At 57.3% G+C, this 14,415-nt stretch overlaps 1 protein-coding gene and 1 long non-coding RNA gene across 6 annotated transcripts in view; one reads left to right on the top strand and one right to left on the bottom strand.

Annotated features, from left to right (window-relative positions):
• The window catches only part of LOC145721388 (uncharacterized), a 185,703-nt gene that overhangs the window by 62,763 nt on the left and 108,525 nt on the right, over window positions 1–14,415 (top strand). The window lies entirely within an intron of this gene.
• The window catches only part of ZC3H7B (zinc finger CCCH-type containing 7B), a 56,248-nt gene continuing 45,807 nt past the window's right edge, over window positions 3,975–14,415 (bottom strand). For 3 of the 5 annotated variants that reach the window (XM_081822527.1, XM_081822524.1, XM_081822528.1), the window contains exons 17-23: window positions 12,274–12,359; window positions 8,370–8,506; window positions 8,153–8,258; window positions 7,902–8,010; window positions 7,511–7,644; window positions 7,217–7,380; window positions 3,975–6,862 (exon numbers count right to left, since the gene is read on the bottom strand). In XM_081822527.1, the coding sequence (XP_081678653.1) occupies window positions 6,616–6,862; window positions 7,217–7,380; window positions 7,511–7,644; window positions 7,902–8,010; window positions 8,153–8,258; window positions 8,370–8,506; window positions 12,274–12,359 (983 nt within the window). In that variant the 3' untranslated portion in view covers window positions 3,975–6,615. The remainder of the gene's footprint in view (window positions 6,863–7,216; window positions 7,381–7,510; window positions 7,645–7,901; window positions 8,011–8,152; window positions 8,259–8,369; window positions 8,507–12,273; window positions 12,360–14,415) is intronic. The other 2 variants (XM_081822526.1, XM_081822529.1) reach the window with 1 other exon arrangement.

Below are 14,415 nucleotides of genomic sequence, written 5' to 3'. Positions count from 1 at the left end.
GGCCTCATGCGTTCACCTGCAGCTCGCGAGCCTGGAGGGGTGGTTGGCCTGTCTCGACTCCGATACCTATATGCGAGGCACGCGTGTCCTGCAGGCAGGTTTGCATGTGGGGTGGGTAAGTGGGGATTTGCACCATCTGCAGAGTCTGAAGCCTGCTCTCCTGAAAGAAGTGAGAAAACCTGCAGCCTGGGATTCCTTTGGCTTTCTGGGGAGGGGAAGAGAGGCAGGGGCCCAGCAGACCAGCCCCGGGTGGGCAGGCAGAGCAGGCACCCCTGAAAGGGAGCAGCTCTGCAAACCTGGCTTAGACTCGTCTTGCGTGATGACCTGCTTCCCAGCCCGTCCTGCAGACCTCAGTGGCAATTGGCTGTTTGCTCTCTGGCTCTCTCTCCAGGACATTGGCCTCTGTGGTCCCCAGGCCACCTGAATGTGTGGTCAAAGCCAAGGTTCTGTATGTCCCCCTCCACCAAAGACCGACATCAGACTTGGCTGGCGGGGTGGGGGTGGGGGGATGGTGTCAGGCTCTTGATTCTGCCACACTGATGTGGGATCTTGAACAAGCCACACGGCTCTTCTGGATCTCAGTTCCCAAACTCCTCAGTGTTGTGACCTCTAAAGTTCCCTTCAGCTCTGGTTCCATGTCTCTGACGCTCCAAATTGGATGCAGTAAGCATTTGGTTCCCTGCATGTAGATGATTTCTAGGCAGTTCTTCACTGCTTTCCAAAACTCTATTTTGCACAGAAGCAAAAATTCTCCAGGAACCTCTCTGGCCTGTCCCCTCCCCAACAGCCCTCTGCCTGTCCTCTAATTACCCTCCCTTCTTCCCTAAGAGCCCTCCCCAAACTATGCTCTTTCCCCCAATTAATTACAAATTAATTTCAAGTTTGAATACAAAAAACATTATATGGTACAAAGCTCAACACTTTTGATTTCTTTCTTTTTTTTTTTTTAAAAGATTTTATTTATTTGAGGGAGAGAGAGCAAGAGAGCATAAGAGGGGGTAGGGTCAGAGGGAGTAGAGCAAGAGAGCATAAGAGGGGGTAGGGTCCAAGGGAGTAGACTCCCCGCTGAGCAGGGAGCCCAATGCGGGACTCGATCCAGGAACTCCGGGATCATGACCCGAGCCGAAGGCAGTCGCCTAACCAACTGAGCCACCCAGGGGCCCAGCACTTTTGATTTCTCTTCCTGTCCTTGCTCCTCATCCTCTTCCTCAGAAACAAATTTAGTTTCTTATTTATCCTAGTGCCCTTTGCTTCTGAGAGGCGGTGAGGGTGAGGTGGGCCTTGTGCTGGCTGCCTCAAGCTGAGCTGGGATTTGCAGGCTGGGGCTGACTGACCCACTCCTTGGCCCAAGAACCCCCTCATGTGCTAGACCGGCTTACCACAAAGGTGGAGTGGGTAGGTGCCCACAGAGCACGACTCCAGAGACAACTGGAAATGCCCTACATGTCTCAAAAACACCCACCTGCCGAATGACATTTCATCCTCGGAGATCCATTCCGGTGAACTCTCTGCAGAACCTTTTCTTTCTTTTGTTTTTTTTTAATTTTATTTATTTATCTGAGAGAACGAAGGAGCGAGAGAGAGAGAGCACGAGCGGGGGGAGGAGGAGAGGGAGAGGGAGAAGCAGACTCTCCATTGAGCAGGGAGCCGATGCGGGGCTCGATCCCAGGACCCCGGGATCATGACCTGAGCCGAAGGCAGACGCTTAACGACTGAGCCACCCAGGCGCCCCTCTGCGTACATTGGTACATTGAACCCTTTCAATGTACAAATGTACTAAGCATCTAAGACGGTGAATGAGCGCTTACTGCTTACCCGTCACCAGCCTAGACCTTGTGAGGGATTCAAAGTGAAGTAACAAACCCGGCCAGGCAGGTCCCTACCCTTAGGGGATTTTCATGCCACTGCAAGTCAGTCCACGTGGCACCCTCCCCATCCCCCGCACCCGGGGTGTCCAGTTGGCAGCGTCACCTATGGTCACACAGGGGCCACATCAGCGGGTTGCTGGGTCAAGCGGCTGGAGAGGGGAGAGATGGGGAGGGGAGGCTGCAGAGAAACCTGGAGACCTTTGGAAAGGGCCTCAAGGCGGCGCTGTTGGGACTGCCTGCACTTCTTGGGTTTCCAGGCTCAGAGGTCTGACGCCTGCTGTAGATGGCTCCCCCATAGGGGGTATATGTGGACGCAGTTTCTGGCAGAGCCCTCAAGGGCTTTCTCTAGAGAGGTGCAGAGCTTCCCCCCACCCACCTGCAGGTCCCCTTAGCAGCAGCTTCCCCAGAGGCAGGGAGGAGGAGCCTGCTGGGGCTCCGTGGTGGCGGTGGGGCTCAACTGCGGCCCTTACCCACAGGAGCGAAGACCAGAAATGGACATGTGCTCAGGAACCGGAGGCTGCTCAAACCAGTCCCGGCCCCTCGATGGATGAAGTGTCAGCCACGGATGGTAAATACCTAGCTTACATGGGGGCTTGGCGACGCACATGCGAAATACAACAGAGAGAAAAAGAAAGATGCAGGACAGTAAGGGCACATCGATGACAGGGATACAGCAATCTCTTTAAGTCTATTCCAGTTCCGCCTCCTCCAGGAAGCCCTCCCTGGATCTGGCACCTGGAGTACCTCCCACCTCCCACCACCTTCCTACACTCTCCCACACTCTCCCACGTAGGTCTGTATCCCCTGGCGGACTGTGGGGTCAAGGGAAGCCACGTTTCTTCAGTAACAATGTTCCCAGGACCTGAGATGGAGTGGGTGCTCAGTGACTGTTTAGCAACTTGAGCTGAAGGAGGACCAGAAGAGAATTTGAGAATTTTGCCCACCAGGTCCATTGAGGTCCTGCTTATCTTACTTGCTTTGATTTTTCTGAGTTTAAGGAGGTCCAGATGCAGGTTCCTGATCTCTCCAGCCTGAGGACGGGTCTGCATTTTTCCTTCGGGAGTGGTACCTTGCCATGCCGCTTTGGTTTCTCACGGTGTTGCCAGGGGTGCCAAGAACCCCAGAACATCAGTGCTGAAGGGACCTTTGCCAGTCACTCAGTTCCCGGTGGTTCTTGTTTTACTGTGTCCTTTCTGAGGGTCCTTGGAACCTCTGCTGAACGTCTATAAGATGTGGACATCAAACGTGTGGGGTGGTTGTAGAGAACAGACACGCCGTATCCGGTGCCTGGTACACAGAAGGTGCTCAGTCAAGTTGGCCGTTTCTCTTACTCATCTGGTCATTTATCAAGCACCTGAGCCCCTCTGCGTATCTGGCCCAAATGACTCTGTCCTTGGAGAATTCACAGGCCTTGGACCCCTGTTCCTGAAAGCAGTCTGGTGGGAGCTGGTTCTTGAACACGGATAGCCCCACCCATCAGGATTCCCCATCACCTGCAACATGCACGATGCAAGAGATTTGGAAAAGCACCTCTAAGCCCAGCAGATACGGGCTTCCCCGATCGAGAATCCCCAATCTAATACGCTCTCTCCTTTAAAAGATGAGGAATCTGGGCCCAGAGGGGTCCAGGGGTGCAGTCAGAATCCTATACCGAAGCATGGCATGACCCCTTACTTTTCTGGAAAAGCCACACCCAGAAAGGGCATAGAGCCAGGCCTCTGGAACTCAAGACGGTGCCCTTGATCGAAGCAGGGAGGGGTGGGTACCTCTGGATGGCCCCACGCGGAGCGCTGGGAGCAGGCAGGTGGCAGCAGGGTGAAGGGTGCTGCTGGGCCCACTTGTACACAGTACAGCTTGTCCCCGCCAGCCAAGGTGCTGCCCGAGCTGGGGTCAGCTGGGTTGCCCTGTTTACACAGGGACACAGACCTTCCACCCCTCACCCCTCGGAATGTTCACCTTTAGGCCTGCCCAGCGCCAGGCAGCTCTGCCCCATGGGTAAGGAGCAGCCCAGGCCCCCAGGCACCGGGCAGGGAGGAACCGGAGCGACACCTTGGGGAAAGAGGTCAAAGTGCACACGTTTATTTTCTAGAACAAAGGCTAAAAGAATCAAGTTTCTTTCATTTTATTTTAAGAAGGACAAAAATTGTTATTAAAACATCTACATTATTATCAAGATACTAGACCTTATGAATATTTAATATTAAAGTGTGGTATTCTTAAATTTTTAATACACAGACATTTTAAAAGGACCATTAAATTGATTACTGCCCAGCTGAGAAATGCAGCATCCCTCTTTCCCCTACCCCAAAGGGACACTCACATCGGGGGCGCCTGCCCCCGCCATGTTCGAAGTCTAGTCTCTGCCTGCTGGCAGGGGGCACAGGCCCCGATTCAACTCTCCAAGCCTCCCAGTCGGGGTCACAACTGAAATAATCACTCTCATCATTCAAAGTGGACTCCTGTCCCCCCACCCCCTGCCTCTTGCTCTCTGCCCAACTCTGTGGGGGACCCAGCTCTGGCCAGGCCAGGGAGCCCCAGATCTCAATGGCCCCTGGATGGATAACAGGCTGAAGAAGAAAAATCTGGACTCTGATCCTATTCTTCTGGGTGGGAGACAAACACCAATCATTTCCTTTCCTGGAGCACCACTGCTCCCAGTGAGGCCGGAGTGCTCTGGGAACTGGGCCCAGGCAGGGCCGCTCCCGCCCCTACTGCCAAACCCCCTCCAACCCACAGCTCCAAGTCCCTGCATCTGAAAAATCCCTCTTAATTACACCAGGATGGCTGCATTTTCTGGCCAAATTCTTTATCTTTAGCCCTCATTAGAAGTGATTCCTTGGATACCACACACATATATAATATTATATAGAGCGATATATTTAATACCTGTGTATATATGCATCACGGGGGCGACATATATACACACTAAAAACGAGGCTGGTGACGACGGACTGCAACACCACGGATCAGGGAAAACAAGTGTCATCCACATTCACAGCCACGGCCCCCACCCTGGGTGTGGTCTCTCCTCCCCTCCAGTCATGCCGCTGGCACCACGCTGCCAGCCTGCTGGGGGAGGGGCAGGGGGAGGAAAGGGTGCATGCCACGATTACTGGGGAAGGCTGGGCAGTGACGGCAGGAGGAACAGGGTTCTCTGCGCCCGGGGTGCCCAGAATCACATCATCGCTCACTATCGATCCTTGCTTGAGGAGAAATGAGGGGGATTCCATAAGAGGGGGTAGTCTCACCCCCACCCCTGACTCCAGCTGTGGTCCCAGGTTCCTTCCGGGGGGGCCCCACTCCTTGTGCCAACTGCGTGGGACATTCTGGAATGTCTCGGGAACCAGGGGACGCTGGGTGTGCCCACAGGGGGTGGGATGGAGAGGAGGGGGTGCACGCAGACAGGTCATACGAGAGGGATGGGGCAGGGCTTAGTGGCTGGGGGCAGGTGCTGGGGGTCGGCTGAGGTTCCAGGCAGCTGGTAGGGCCGGGAATCAGAGAGGGCTAGGACAGACAGGGGCAACTGTACGTCTAGGTCTGCGGAGAAGGGGAAGAGGGCCATGCTGGGTCCCCAAGAAAGAGGGGCTGTGTCCGATCCTAGAGTGGCCCCTGGTGCCCAGGGTCATCTCCCTTCCCTCTGTATTCCGACCCCCACCCTTCCCCTTCCTTCCAGTTCATCCTGCAGAAGCTGAGCCCACGGGTGCCCTGCCCATTACCACCACCCCTACTGGGCGTGGGAAGTAACATGCTGCTACACTCCCTACAACCACCCTCAGGAGGGGACAGTCCCTCTACATGGTGCTGACATGAGCCTGAGCCTCCCTTCCTCAGCCCACAGGGGGCACCGCCTGGGACCCCGATGCCACACTGATTCAGAGACTGTCCTATTCCTGCCAAGAGCCCGGAGGCTCCAGCAGACAACTGGCCCTTAGCCTTTTGACTAGTTTGCCTCCTGGCTCTACCTTGTGCCTTGGGCTGGAGACCCTGGCAGATCACCCGTCCCTTCCAGGCCTCAGTCTCCCTGTCTGCAATAAGGGCGTTTGGGCTGAGTCATCTCCAAGGACTCTGAGCACCTACAGTCTACATTCGGTGGCCCACAAGGAAGAGGGCTAGGCTGGGGGCCTGACTGGAGAGGCTCCAGAGATCATCTAGCCCAGCCCCTCCCACTCTTCCAACCGGAGGGGAAACTGAGGCCCCAGAGGGCAAGCGACCAGGAGTGTGTTCCCAGCTCCATCCTGGGGCTGTGTTTTAAAGCTAATTGGGGCCTCCAGCCCTCTGTTATGTCCTGATCTGCCCCCTGGGGGAGGTGGGTGTGGGGTGAGGGTGGGGCAGGGAGAAGGACCCTCCCGCTGCAGATTCAAGTGGGGACCCCAGGCTCCCCAGCCCTGAGCTTTGGGCCCCCTTTAGGACCAGACAGAAGTTAAAGCTGTAGGCTGAAGCTGGAGGGGTCGGCCAGGCCCCTCCGTCCCCAGCCAGGAGAGCCGGGGGTGGGGTGGGGTGGGGGATAGCTGCCCGGGGTTCCAGCAGGATGAGGACCCTGGGACCACTCAGGGCTGCAGCACGTGCACCTGGGTACGCACACAGGTGGTGGGCGCAGAGAGGATGGATGGGGCCCCAGGGGGCCGGGGGCTGCCTGAGGAAGGCGGCCCCCCACCCCCAGCCCTGGCCTGCCCTGGCCCTCCTATCAGGCCCTCTGTCCCCACCCCCGCCCCGACCCTAGGACTTCACCCGAGGCCCAGAGCTGGCCCTACTCCCCGGTGACAGCGGCGGCCACAGGGGCTTCCGGGGCGGCACCGGTGGTGTTCCCATCCTCTTGCAGCAGGAAGTTGTATTTGCCAAAGTCGTCGTCCCGCGGGCACAGAAGCATATCCTTGCGGGCCTTGGCCAGCTTCTGCTTCAGCACCTCGCGCCGGTCCAGCCACTCGGTGAGCTCCTCCTGCCCGTGAGCGCAGCGGCACTTGTCCCCATCTGGGCAGGCCTTGCCCTTCTGGAGCCTGTGGGCAGCAGGAGGCTCACTGCCCAAGCCCCACGCCCTTTCCACCACGGGCTGCGGACCTTGGGCCGGCTGCTTAACCTCCCCCAAGACAAGCCTCTCCCTGGGCAGCGTCGGTCCTGGTGAAAGGGGGCCCGTCCCAGCCTCCTCCAGGACCTGCCCCAGGGCTGCCGGCGGGGGTCCGCGGTTCTGAGCCCGCCCGCCCCCAGGCTCCTGGCATCCAGGAGCAGCTGCTTTAGGACACCGCCCCCCTCCACATGTTATCTCCGGGCCAAGGGGAGCCAGGGCTGGCCACAGGCTCATCTCAGGCCCACCCTGCTGCCCGCCGAGCCCGCCGAGCCCGCCCCGGGAGCACCTGTCGCAGAGCCGGAACTCGCCCATGGGGAAGCGGTAGGCCCAGCCGCTGGCGTCGCTGTCGGACGTGAAGACCTTCTCCTTGTGCTTCTCGGACTGGATGTGCTGCTGCCACTGCTTCTTGCTGTTGCTGTTTTTACCGCAGAGCCAGCAGTGGTAGCCCATCTGGGGGCACAGCGCCATGGGTGCCCAGTCCTCGCACCCCGGCCCCGACGTGCCCCAGCGAGGCCGGGCCCTCCGCACGCCCTCCCAGATCAGCCTCCCACCCGGGCCCCAGCGCGAGCGAGGCCGTTACCATGATGTCGGCGTAGTCCGTGGGCATCTGGATCTGCTTCTCCCCTTCCCGAGAACTGATTGGGGTCCCTTCCCCTGGCTTCCCCGGGTTGTGTTTCTTCAGCCACATGTCATAGGTCTGCTGCATGTCCAGGACTGGTGGGAAGGAGAGGACAGGGTGCTCGGTGGGGGGGATCCTCCCTCCATTCTGCCCCCTGGCCCCCGCCCCCGGACATGGGAGCTGGGGCCACCCCAGGCCTTGCTGTCGGGCTGCCAGGTCAGCGATGGAAGACGCTGAGAGGGTCCCGTCTGGGGTGGCAAAGGGAGAGCGAGCAGGTGCTCTTGGGCCTGCTGATGGTGGGGGCGGGGGGTGTCTGGCAGGGCGGGGGTGCTGGGCCCACTCCTGCACTCACTCTTGTTCTCCTTCATGAACGTCCACATGTCCCTCTCCTCCGGGCTGTGTGCGAAGGAGCAGTTCCCCACGTACTGGCACTTTCGGCCGTTCTGCGCATGGATGCAGAGCTACAGGGTGGGTGTGGGGAGAGCCAGCTGAGTCCCGCTGGAGACTGTCACGGCCCCAGCCGGCAGGCAAGCCCTCCTAGGGCCCCTCAGCCCTCACACCTGAGCTCCCACCGCCACCCTGCACCCCACTCCCGGCGCTCACATCGTATTGCTGTGGGAAGTTGCGAATGGAAGGCAGGGGCCTCACAGACACCCATTTCCTCTTGGCCTTTGACATCACCAGAAGGACCCGCCGCTCCTTGGTCCAGCTGTGGGACAGAGGGGGATTTGCTGGGGAGAGGCCTGGGGAAGAGGCCTGGCCTCCTTACTCGTGTGGCTCGGGTGGGCCCCCCCACCCCCCAGCGGGGCGCCTGGCTCACCAGTGCCGGGCCTTGGCGCTGCAGTACTTGAGGTCTTTGTCAGGTTCTACCACCTGCCCGTTCCTCCAGCACTGGCCACACACAAATTTCATCTGCAGGTCGAAGGTGCTGGGCCCATGTGTCCGAGGGGCGCCCTGCTGGGGAAAGGGGCTGGTGAATCCAAAGGCATCAGGGCTGAGGCCTGGGGTCTGTCACGCAGGTGGCCCCTCCAGGAGTGTGAGGGCCCACCCAGAGCCTCAGAACGAGCCAGCCCGTTACCACTTGCCAGAGGGAAGTAACCTCCCCACGCTAGGCCCCCCAGCCTCTCAGTGTGGGAGCCAGGCCTGGGAGGGGGCCCTGATTCCCCACCGACTACTCTCTGCCTTGTCTGGCGAGTCCCCAAGGGTCTGCTCTTTGGAACCACTGCCGTTTCCCTGAGCATGGCATGCTTTTGCACATGCTGTCCCTCTGCCTGGAACGCCTTTCCTCTGTACTTCGTCAGGCTGATTCTGGAAACTTTCAAGACTCAGCTCAAGCACCACCTCCTTTAGGAAGCGTTCCCTGGAGCTCTCCTAAGTGGTAGCTGCCCATCCTAGGAGCTCCCATAGTACCTAGACTCCGTCATGTTGATCAGCTCAGCTCGTTATGAGGCCTGGGCCGGGTGGACAGCAGGGCCCAGGTGGGAAGCCACTTGCACAGGAGGCTGCTCTGGGGGGTGGCACAGACTTCTGGGCAGCCCTGGACCCCCTAAGGCCCCACCAGGTTCATCCCCCATCCTCTGCTCTAGCCTTTCCTTTGCAGGCAGGAGGGCTTGCTCTCCTCACCCCTGGGACCCCTGGGATGGGGTGGGGGGTGAAAGGTGGGAAAAATGCCCACGCAACCTTGTCTTCTGCCACTTTCACACCCCTCACCCAGCTCTGTTGGCTCACCTACTGACTCTCCTGTTACCTAGAGCCTCCCTGTCCTCCCTGGAGCCTCAGACGTGGGGTCACCCCTCCAGGCAGCTCTCTCTCCTCCAGGCTGGAGGAGGGTACATGTCCCCTACCAAGGGAGCACCCTGTGTGCCTGGCACTACCTAGCCCAGGGCCCGTCCTTGAGCAGGAAGGGGTTCTGTCCACGTGTGTTCACTGACCCCTGGCCTGGTGCTGGACGACTCGCAGCCTGGCTCGGCCCCAGGATGACCTCCACGTCACCTCAGGGACAAGGTAAAAGCAGACCTTTGTAACTGGGGCATGGCCTGTGCTAAGAGCGGGCAGGAGGTTCTCCACATCACTCCCGATTTCCAGGTGTTCCACCAGATTCCCACAGAAGCCCGAGGGGACCCATTTCACAGGTGAGGTAAGTGGAGACAGCTCTAATGAAGAGCCATGCCGGTTCACTGAACTTCCCTTTTCACAACTGTACAGCCTCACCAAGTCCCTGCTGCAGCCCTGGGGGGTGGGGGTCGGGGTGGGGGGCTCATTCCCACTAGACCGATAGAAGCAGAGGCTCAGAGAGGTTCCTAATCCAGCCCCGGCTAAGTGGCCTGAGGACAGGAGTCTGGAGAGAGGCATGCTCGTTTGTGGGATGGCACAGCTGCGGAGCCATGGGCACTGAGCCCGAGCAGCTTCTACCCTGGCACCTCACCGTCGGCCTCCCAGTGCTGCCGACCCGCCCTCTGATGGCAAGCAAGCAAGACGCCTCATGCCCTGGTCGCAGCCAGGCCTGGCACAGAAGCCCTGTTCCCGAGCCAGGCCCAAGGGTGGCATCTTGGGTGGGCCGCGGGGGGCCCCTGGCAGCAAGAGGAGGTGGAAGGCTGTCGTGGCACCTGGGGACCCTGGGAGCAGCCCTGAGGAGGAAGAAGGGGTAGGAGGTGGTGAGGACTCAGAGTTCTCTTAGAGGGTAACACTGCAGGTCCAACCCAAGCCCCTCACTGCGTTCCAGCTGGGATCCTGGCCAGGAACAAGAAACAAACCACATGGCGGAGAGGGGGAAGAGAGAAGAGGATAGCACAGGAAGGGACAGAGGAGGGGGACAACCAGGAAGCGGGGAGAGAAAGAAAAAGGAGCAGAAAGACGGGCTAGGGACAGGGAGGGGGAAGTCCCAAGGGGACCAGGCAGCCCTGTGGGACAGCCTGCCCTGCTCCCTGGCTCACTCCCATCCCCACACTGGCCTCAGGAGGGGCCAGGGGCCCAGCCTTCTCCCAAAGCGACCAGTGGGTGGTCCTGGCCTGGGGAGGGTGTCATCCCTCATGTGTGGATGGCACAGAGGTCTTACCTCACACTATCTCTTAGGCCTGAGACCACCCCTTCTGTCCCCACTGTCACCCTGGGCTATAATGGTCCCTACCTCTCAGGGAGGAGGATATGAGGATTGGGGAAGGCACGGGGCCCAGTGCAGAGCAGAGACTCGGCAAGCTGCAGCCTGGTCAGCTTCTGTGACCCTCACGCCCTCCCTGGGAGATGGCAGGCAGGATTATGATCCCCATTTTATGGGTGAGCAATCCTCAGCGGTGGCAGGAATGGGGCCGGGTGGTGGGGGAGCAGAGCGAGCTCTGGACAAGATGTCAGAGAACCAGGCATTTACTCCACTAAGTGTGCCCCTGGCTTAGTCTCAAGCATGTCTGAGACTCAGTTTCCCCATCTGCAAATGCCACAGTGCCACGGCTCACTTCTTCAGGAGCAGGGTGAGGATTGGGACGGATGGGAGACGATACGACCAGTGGGAAGGAATACCAGAATATTCACACGGTCTCAAGGACCCTCCCCGGAAGATACTTCTTCATTACAAAGGGGAAAAACATAACTTCACGGTAGAGAAACCTTTACAGTGGGGGCGCCTCTAACCACGTGATCACCAGTAAAGGGACACATTGAGATGACGTGCATCCTGATGAGTGAACGGAGAACACAATAGCACCTCTGCGATTTGAGGAACCATCAGACAATCCCAAATGGATGGGCCTTTCACAAGACAGCTGCTTTTCAAAACCATCAATGTCATGCAAGACAAGAAAGACTGGGGGATTGCTCTAGATTAAAAGAGACTAGATAGGGGCGCCTGGGTGGCTTAGTCCGTTAAGCATCTGCCTTCAGCTCAGGTCATGATCTCAGGGTCCTGGGATTGAGTCCCGAGTCGGGTTCCCTGCTCAGTGGGGAACCTGCTTCTCCTTCTCCCTCTGCCCCCTCCCCACCTGTGCTCTCTCTGTCCCTTTCTCTTTCTCAAATAAATAAAATCTTTTTTTTTTTTTTTAAAGATTTTATTTATTTGAGAGAGAGAGAGCACATGAGAGGGGGGAGGGTCAGAGGGAGAAGCAGACTCCCCGCCAAGCAGGGAGCCCAATGCGGGACTCGATCCAGGGACTCCAGGATCATGACCTGAGCCGAAGGCAGTCACCTAGCCAACTGAGCCACCCAGGCGCCCCTCAAATAAATAAAATCTTAAAAAACAAAGAGAGAGAGTAGACAGACACAACAAATGAATGCAGCATCACTTGGGATTTGGGGATGATGCACAAAATCTAAGTAATAGGACACCATAATCTGAAAAATTACCCCCAATGTTAGTTCTGTGGTGCTGATAATTGTCCTGTGGTTATTATGTAAGACAGAGTCCTTATTTTTAGGAAACAGCGAAGTATTTAGGGGTGATATGGCATCATGTCTACAACTTACTCTCAAATGGTTCAGAAGAAGCTATGTATATAATTGTATATAAGTGTCTATGTGTGGACGTACACACACACACACACACACACACACAGGACGAAGCAAGTGTGGAACGTGGTAAAATGGTTACTATCCGGGGAATCCAGAAACGGGTATACATGAATTCTTTGTACTATTCTGATAATTTCCTGGTAAGTCTGAAATCAGATTCCATTAAAGGGATGGGGAATGGCCCTCGGGGACCTGGTCCCACCCCCAACGCCAATCCAGGGCCTCACCAAGCCGCTGCTGGCCTTCCCTGCATGGGCCTCCATCTGCTGCCAGTACTTCTTGGATTCCTGGACGATGTCTTCGTGGGTCATGCCTGTGGAGGGTGGGACCAGACACAGGCATCCGTGAAGGAGCTCAGCGAGGAGAGAGGCAGGGGATCTCCAAGGTGCCACCCAGGCCCAGGCGAAGGAGCCCCATTCCCCAGCCAGGCCCTGCCACAGAAAGACATGGGGAGTAGGGAAAGCTGGGTCTTCTCTGGGTCTCTTTGCATCTGCAATTGGGAATGGAGGACCTGCTCCAAGCCCTCACAGGGAGTAGGAGAATCAAATGCAGCCAAGAGTGGGGAAATGCAGGAGAAAGGTGCTGGCCCTGCAGCATGGCATGGTGACTCCCCTGCCCTCATGCTAAGGTCCCCCTGGCTGCTCAGCACCCTTCCTTAACCCCCACCTCTTCCAGTGGGGTCTCAGGCCTGAATGCTGCTTGGCAGTCCCTGGCCCACTGTTCTTAGGGCTCGGGGCCTGGCCCAGCCTGGCTCACTAGCTCACTGTGGGGCCGCTGCTCTTCACTGCAGGTTAGCAAAGGGGCAGAACCTGGTGGCCCAGACCTTCCCAGTCTGACTGCTGACTGCGGAACCCACCCTCTGAGGTACAGCTTGGAACCTCTCCCATCTCCTCCAGCCCCTTTCTCAGACTGATCTCCTTTCGACCTTGTCCTATAGATACTGTTCTATGTGACCACTTGTCACTGGGGGCTTACTCTGGGCCAGGCACTATGTTTGACACCCATTTTCTTGCTAAGGATTCCCAAATACAGATCACCAGCCCAGACCTCACCTGTGACTTCCAGACTTCCACATCGGGTTGCCTGCTCAACATCGTCACTTGAAGTCCAAGAGGCAGCTCAAACTCCCCACATCCCGCACTGAGCCCTGATGGGACCGCCCCCCCCGCAAACCTGCTCCTCCTACAGCCTCCCCTTCTGAGAACACAGCAACCCTATTCTTCCAGTTACTCTGCTCAAAAACCTTGTAGGTGACCTTGATGCCATCCTTTGTCTCATACTTCATATCTGGTCCATCAACAACTCCTGCTGGCTCCACCATCAACATATCCCCAGAATCTGATCACTCCTTCTACCCCCGCCACTGTCACCCTGGGCTGAGCCACACCTTCTCTGGTCCCCCTCTGTCTGTCCTCACTCCTCTATTCTCCACCCAGTAGCCAGAGTGATTTTTAAAAAATATTGATCAGATCATATACCTCCACCCACTTAATCCCTCCAGACCCTGCACATCATATTTGGAACAGTCCCGACTCTAAGTACGACCTAGAGACTTCTACACAGTCGGGTCCCTACCAACCTCTCAGGCCCTCTTCCCGCCATGCACTAAGCTGCTCTGCTTTCAGGGACAGCGTTTTGATACCAAGCTTGCTCTTGCCTCAAGGCCTCCAGCCTTGCTCTTCCCTCTGCCTGGCATGCTCTCCCTATCCTTCCTTGCTCAAACGCCACCTCCTCACAGAGGCCCTCCCTGACCATCTTATCCTAAATGCCCCAGCCTGAGTCCCTCCCCAACCTATTGCTCTGCCTTACTTTCCTGTCAGCACCGAGCACGTCTGAAATTACATAACCCTATTTCATCAACTCTAAGAAGACATCAGTTGTTAGATGCACCATTATTTTATGTTACATTCCAAACAACGCTGCTAAATTACAGTATAACACGCAGTGGGGGAAACGTGCGTCCTAGAACAGATGGAAAGCAGGATTTATTACCTACTTGTTACACTGTCTGCCTTGCCCTTACTTATAGATCTCAGAATTCTTGCTCGGGCCCCTGACACACAGCAGGTTTACTCATCACCCTATTAGATGAACGAGTAAGTGAGTATCTTTTAATCTCCTCAGCTCTGAGGGGGAGATTATTTTTTTTTTAAGATTTTTAAAATTTATTTTTGAGAGAGAGAGAGAGAGAACGAGCAGGGAGGAGGCGCAGAGGGAGAAGCAGACTCCCTGCTGAGCAGGGCCTGGACGGGGACTCGATCCCAGGATCCTGGGCTCATGACCTGAGCTGAAGGCGGACACCTAACCGACCGAGCCCCCCAGACGCCCTGACGGTGGAGATTATGATCACCAGTTCACAGGTGGGCAAA

This window comes from Leptonychotes weddellii, chromosome 5 (assembly GCF_054177405.1).
Source record: "Leptonychotes weddellii isolate Sample4059 chromosome 5, ASM5417740v2, whole genome shotgun sequence".
NCBI lineage: Eukaryota > Metazoa > Chordata > Mammalia > Carnivora > Phocidae > Leptonychotes > Leptonychotes weddellii.
This window is presented reverse-complemented; position numbering and strand designations above follow the sequence as displayed.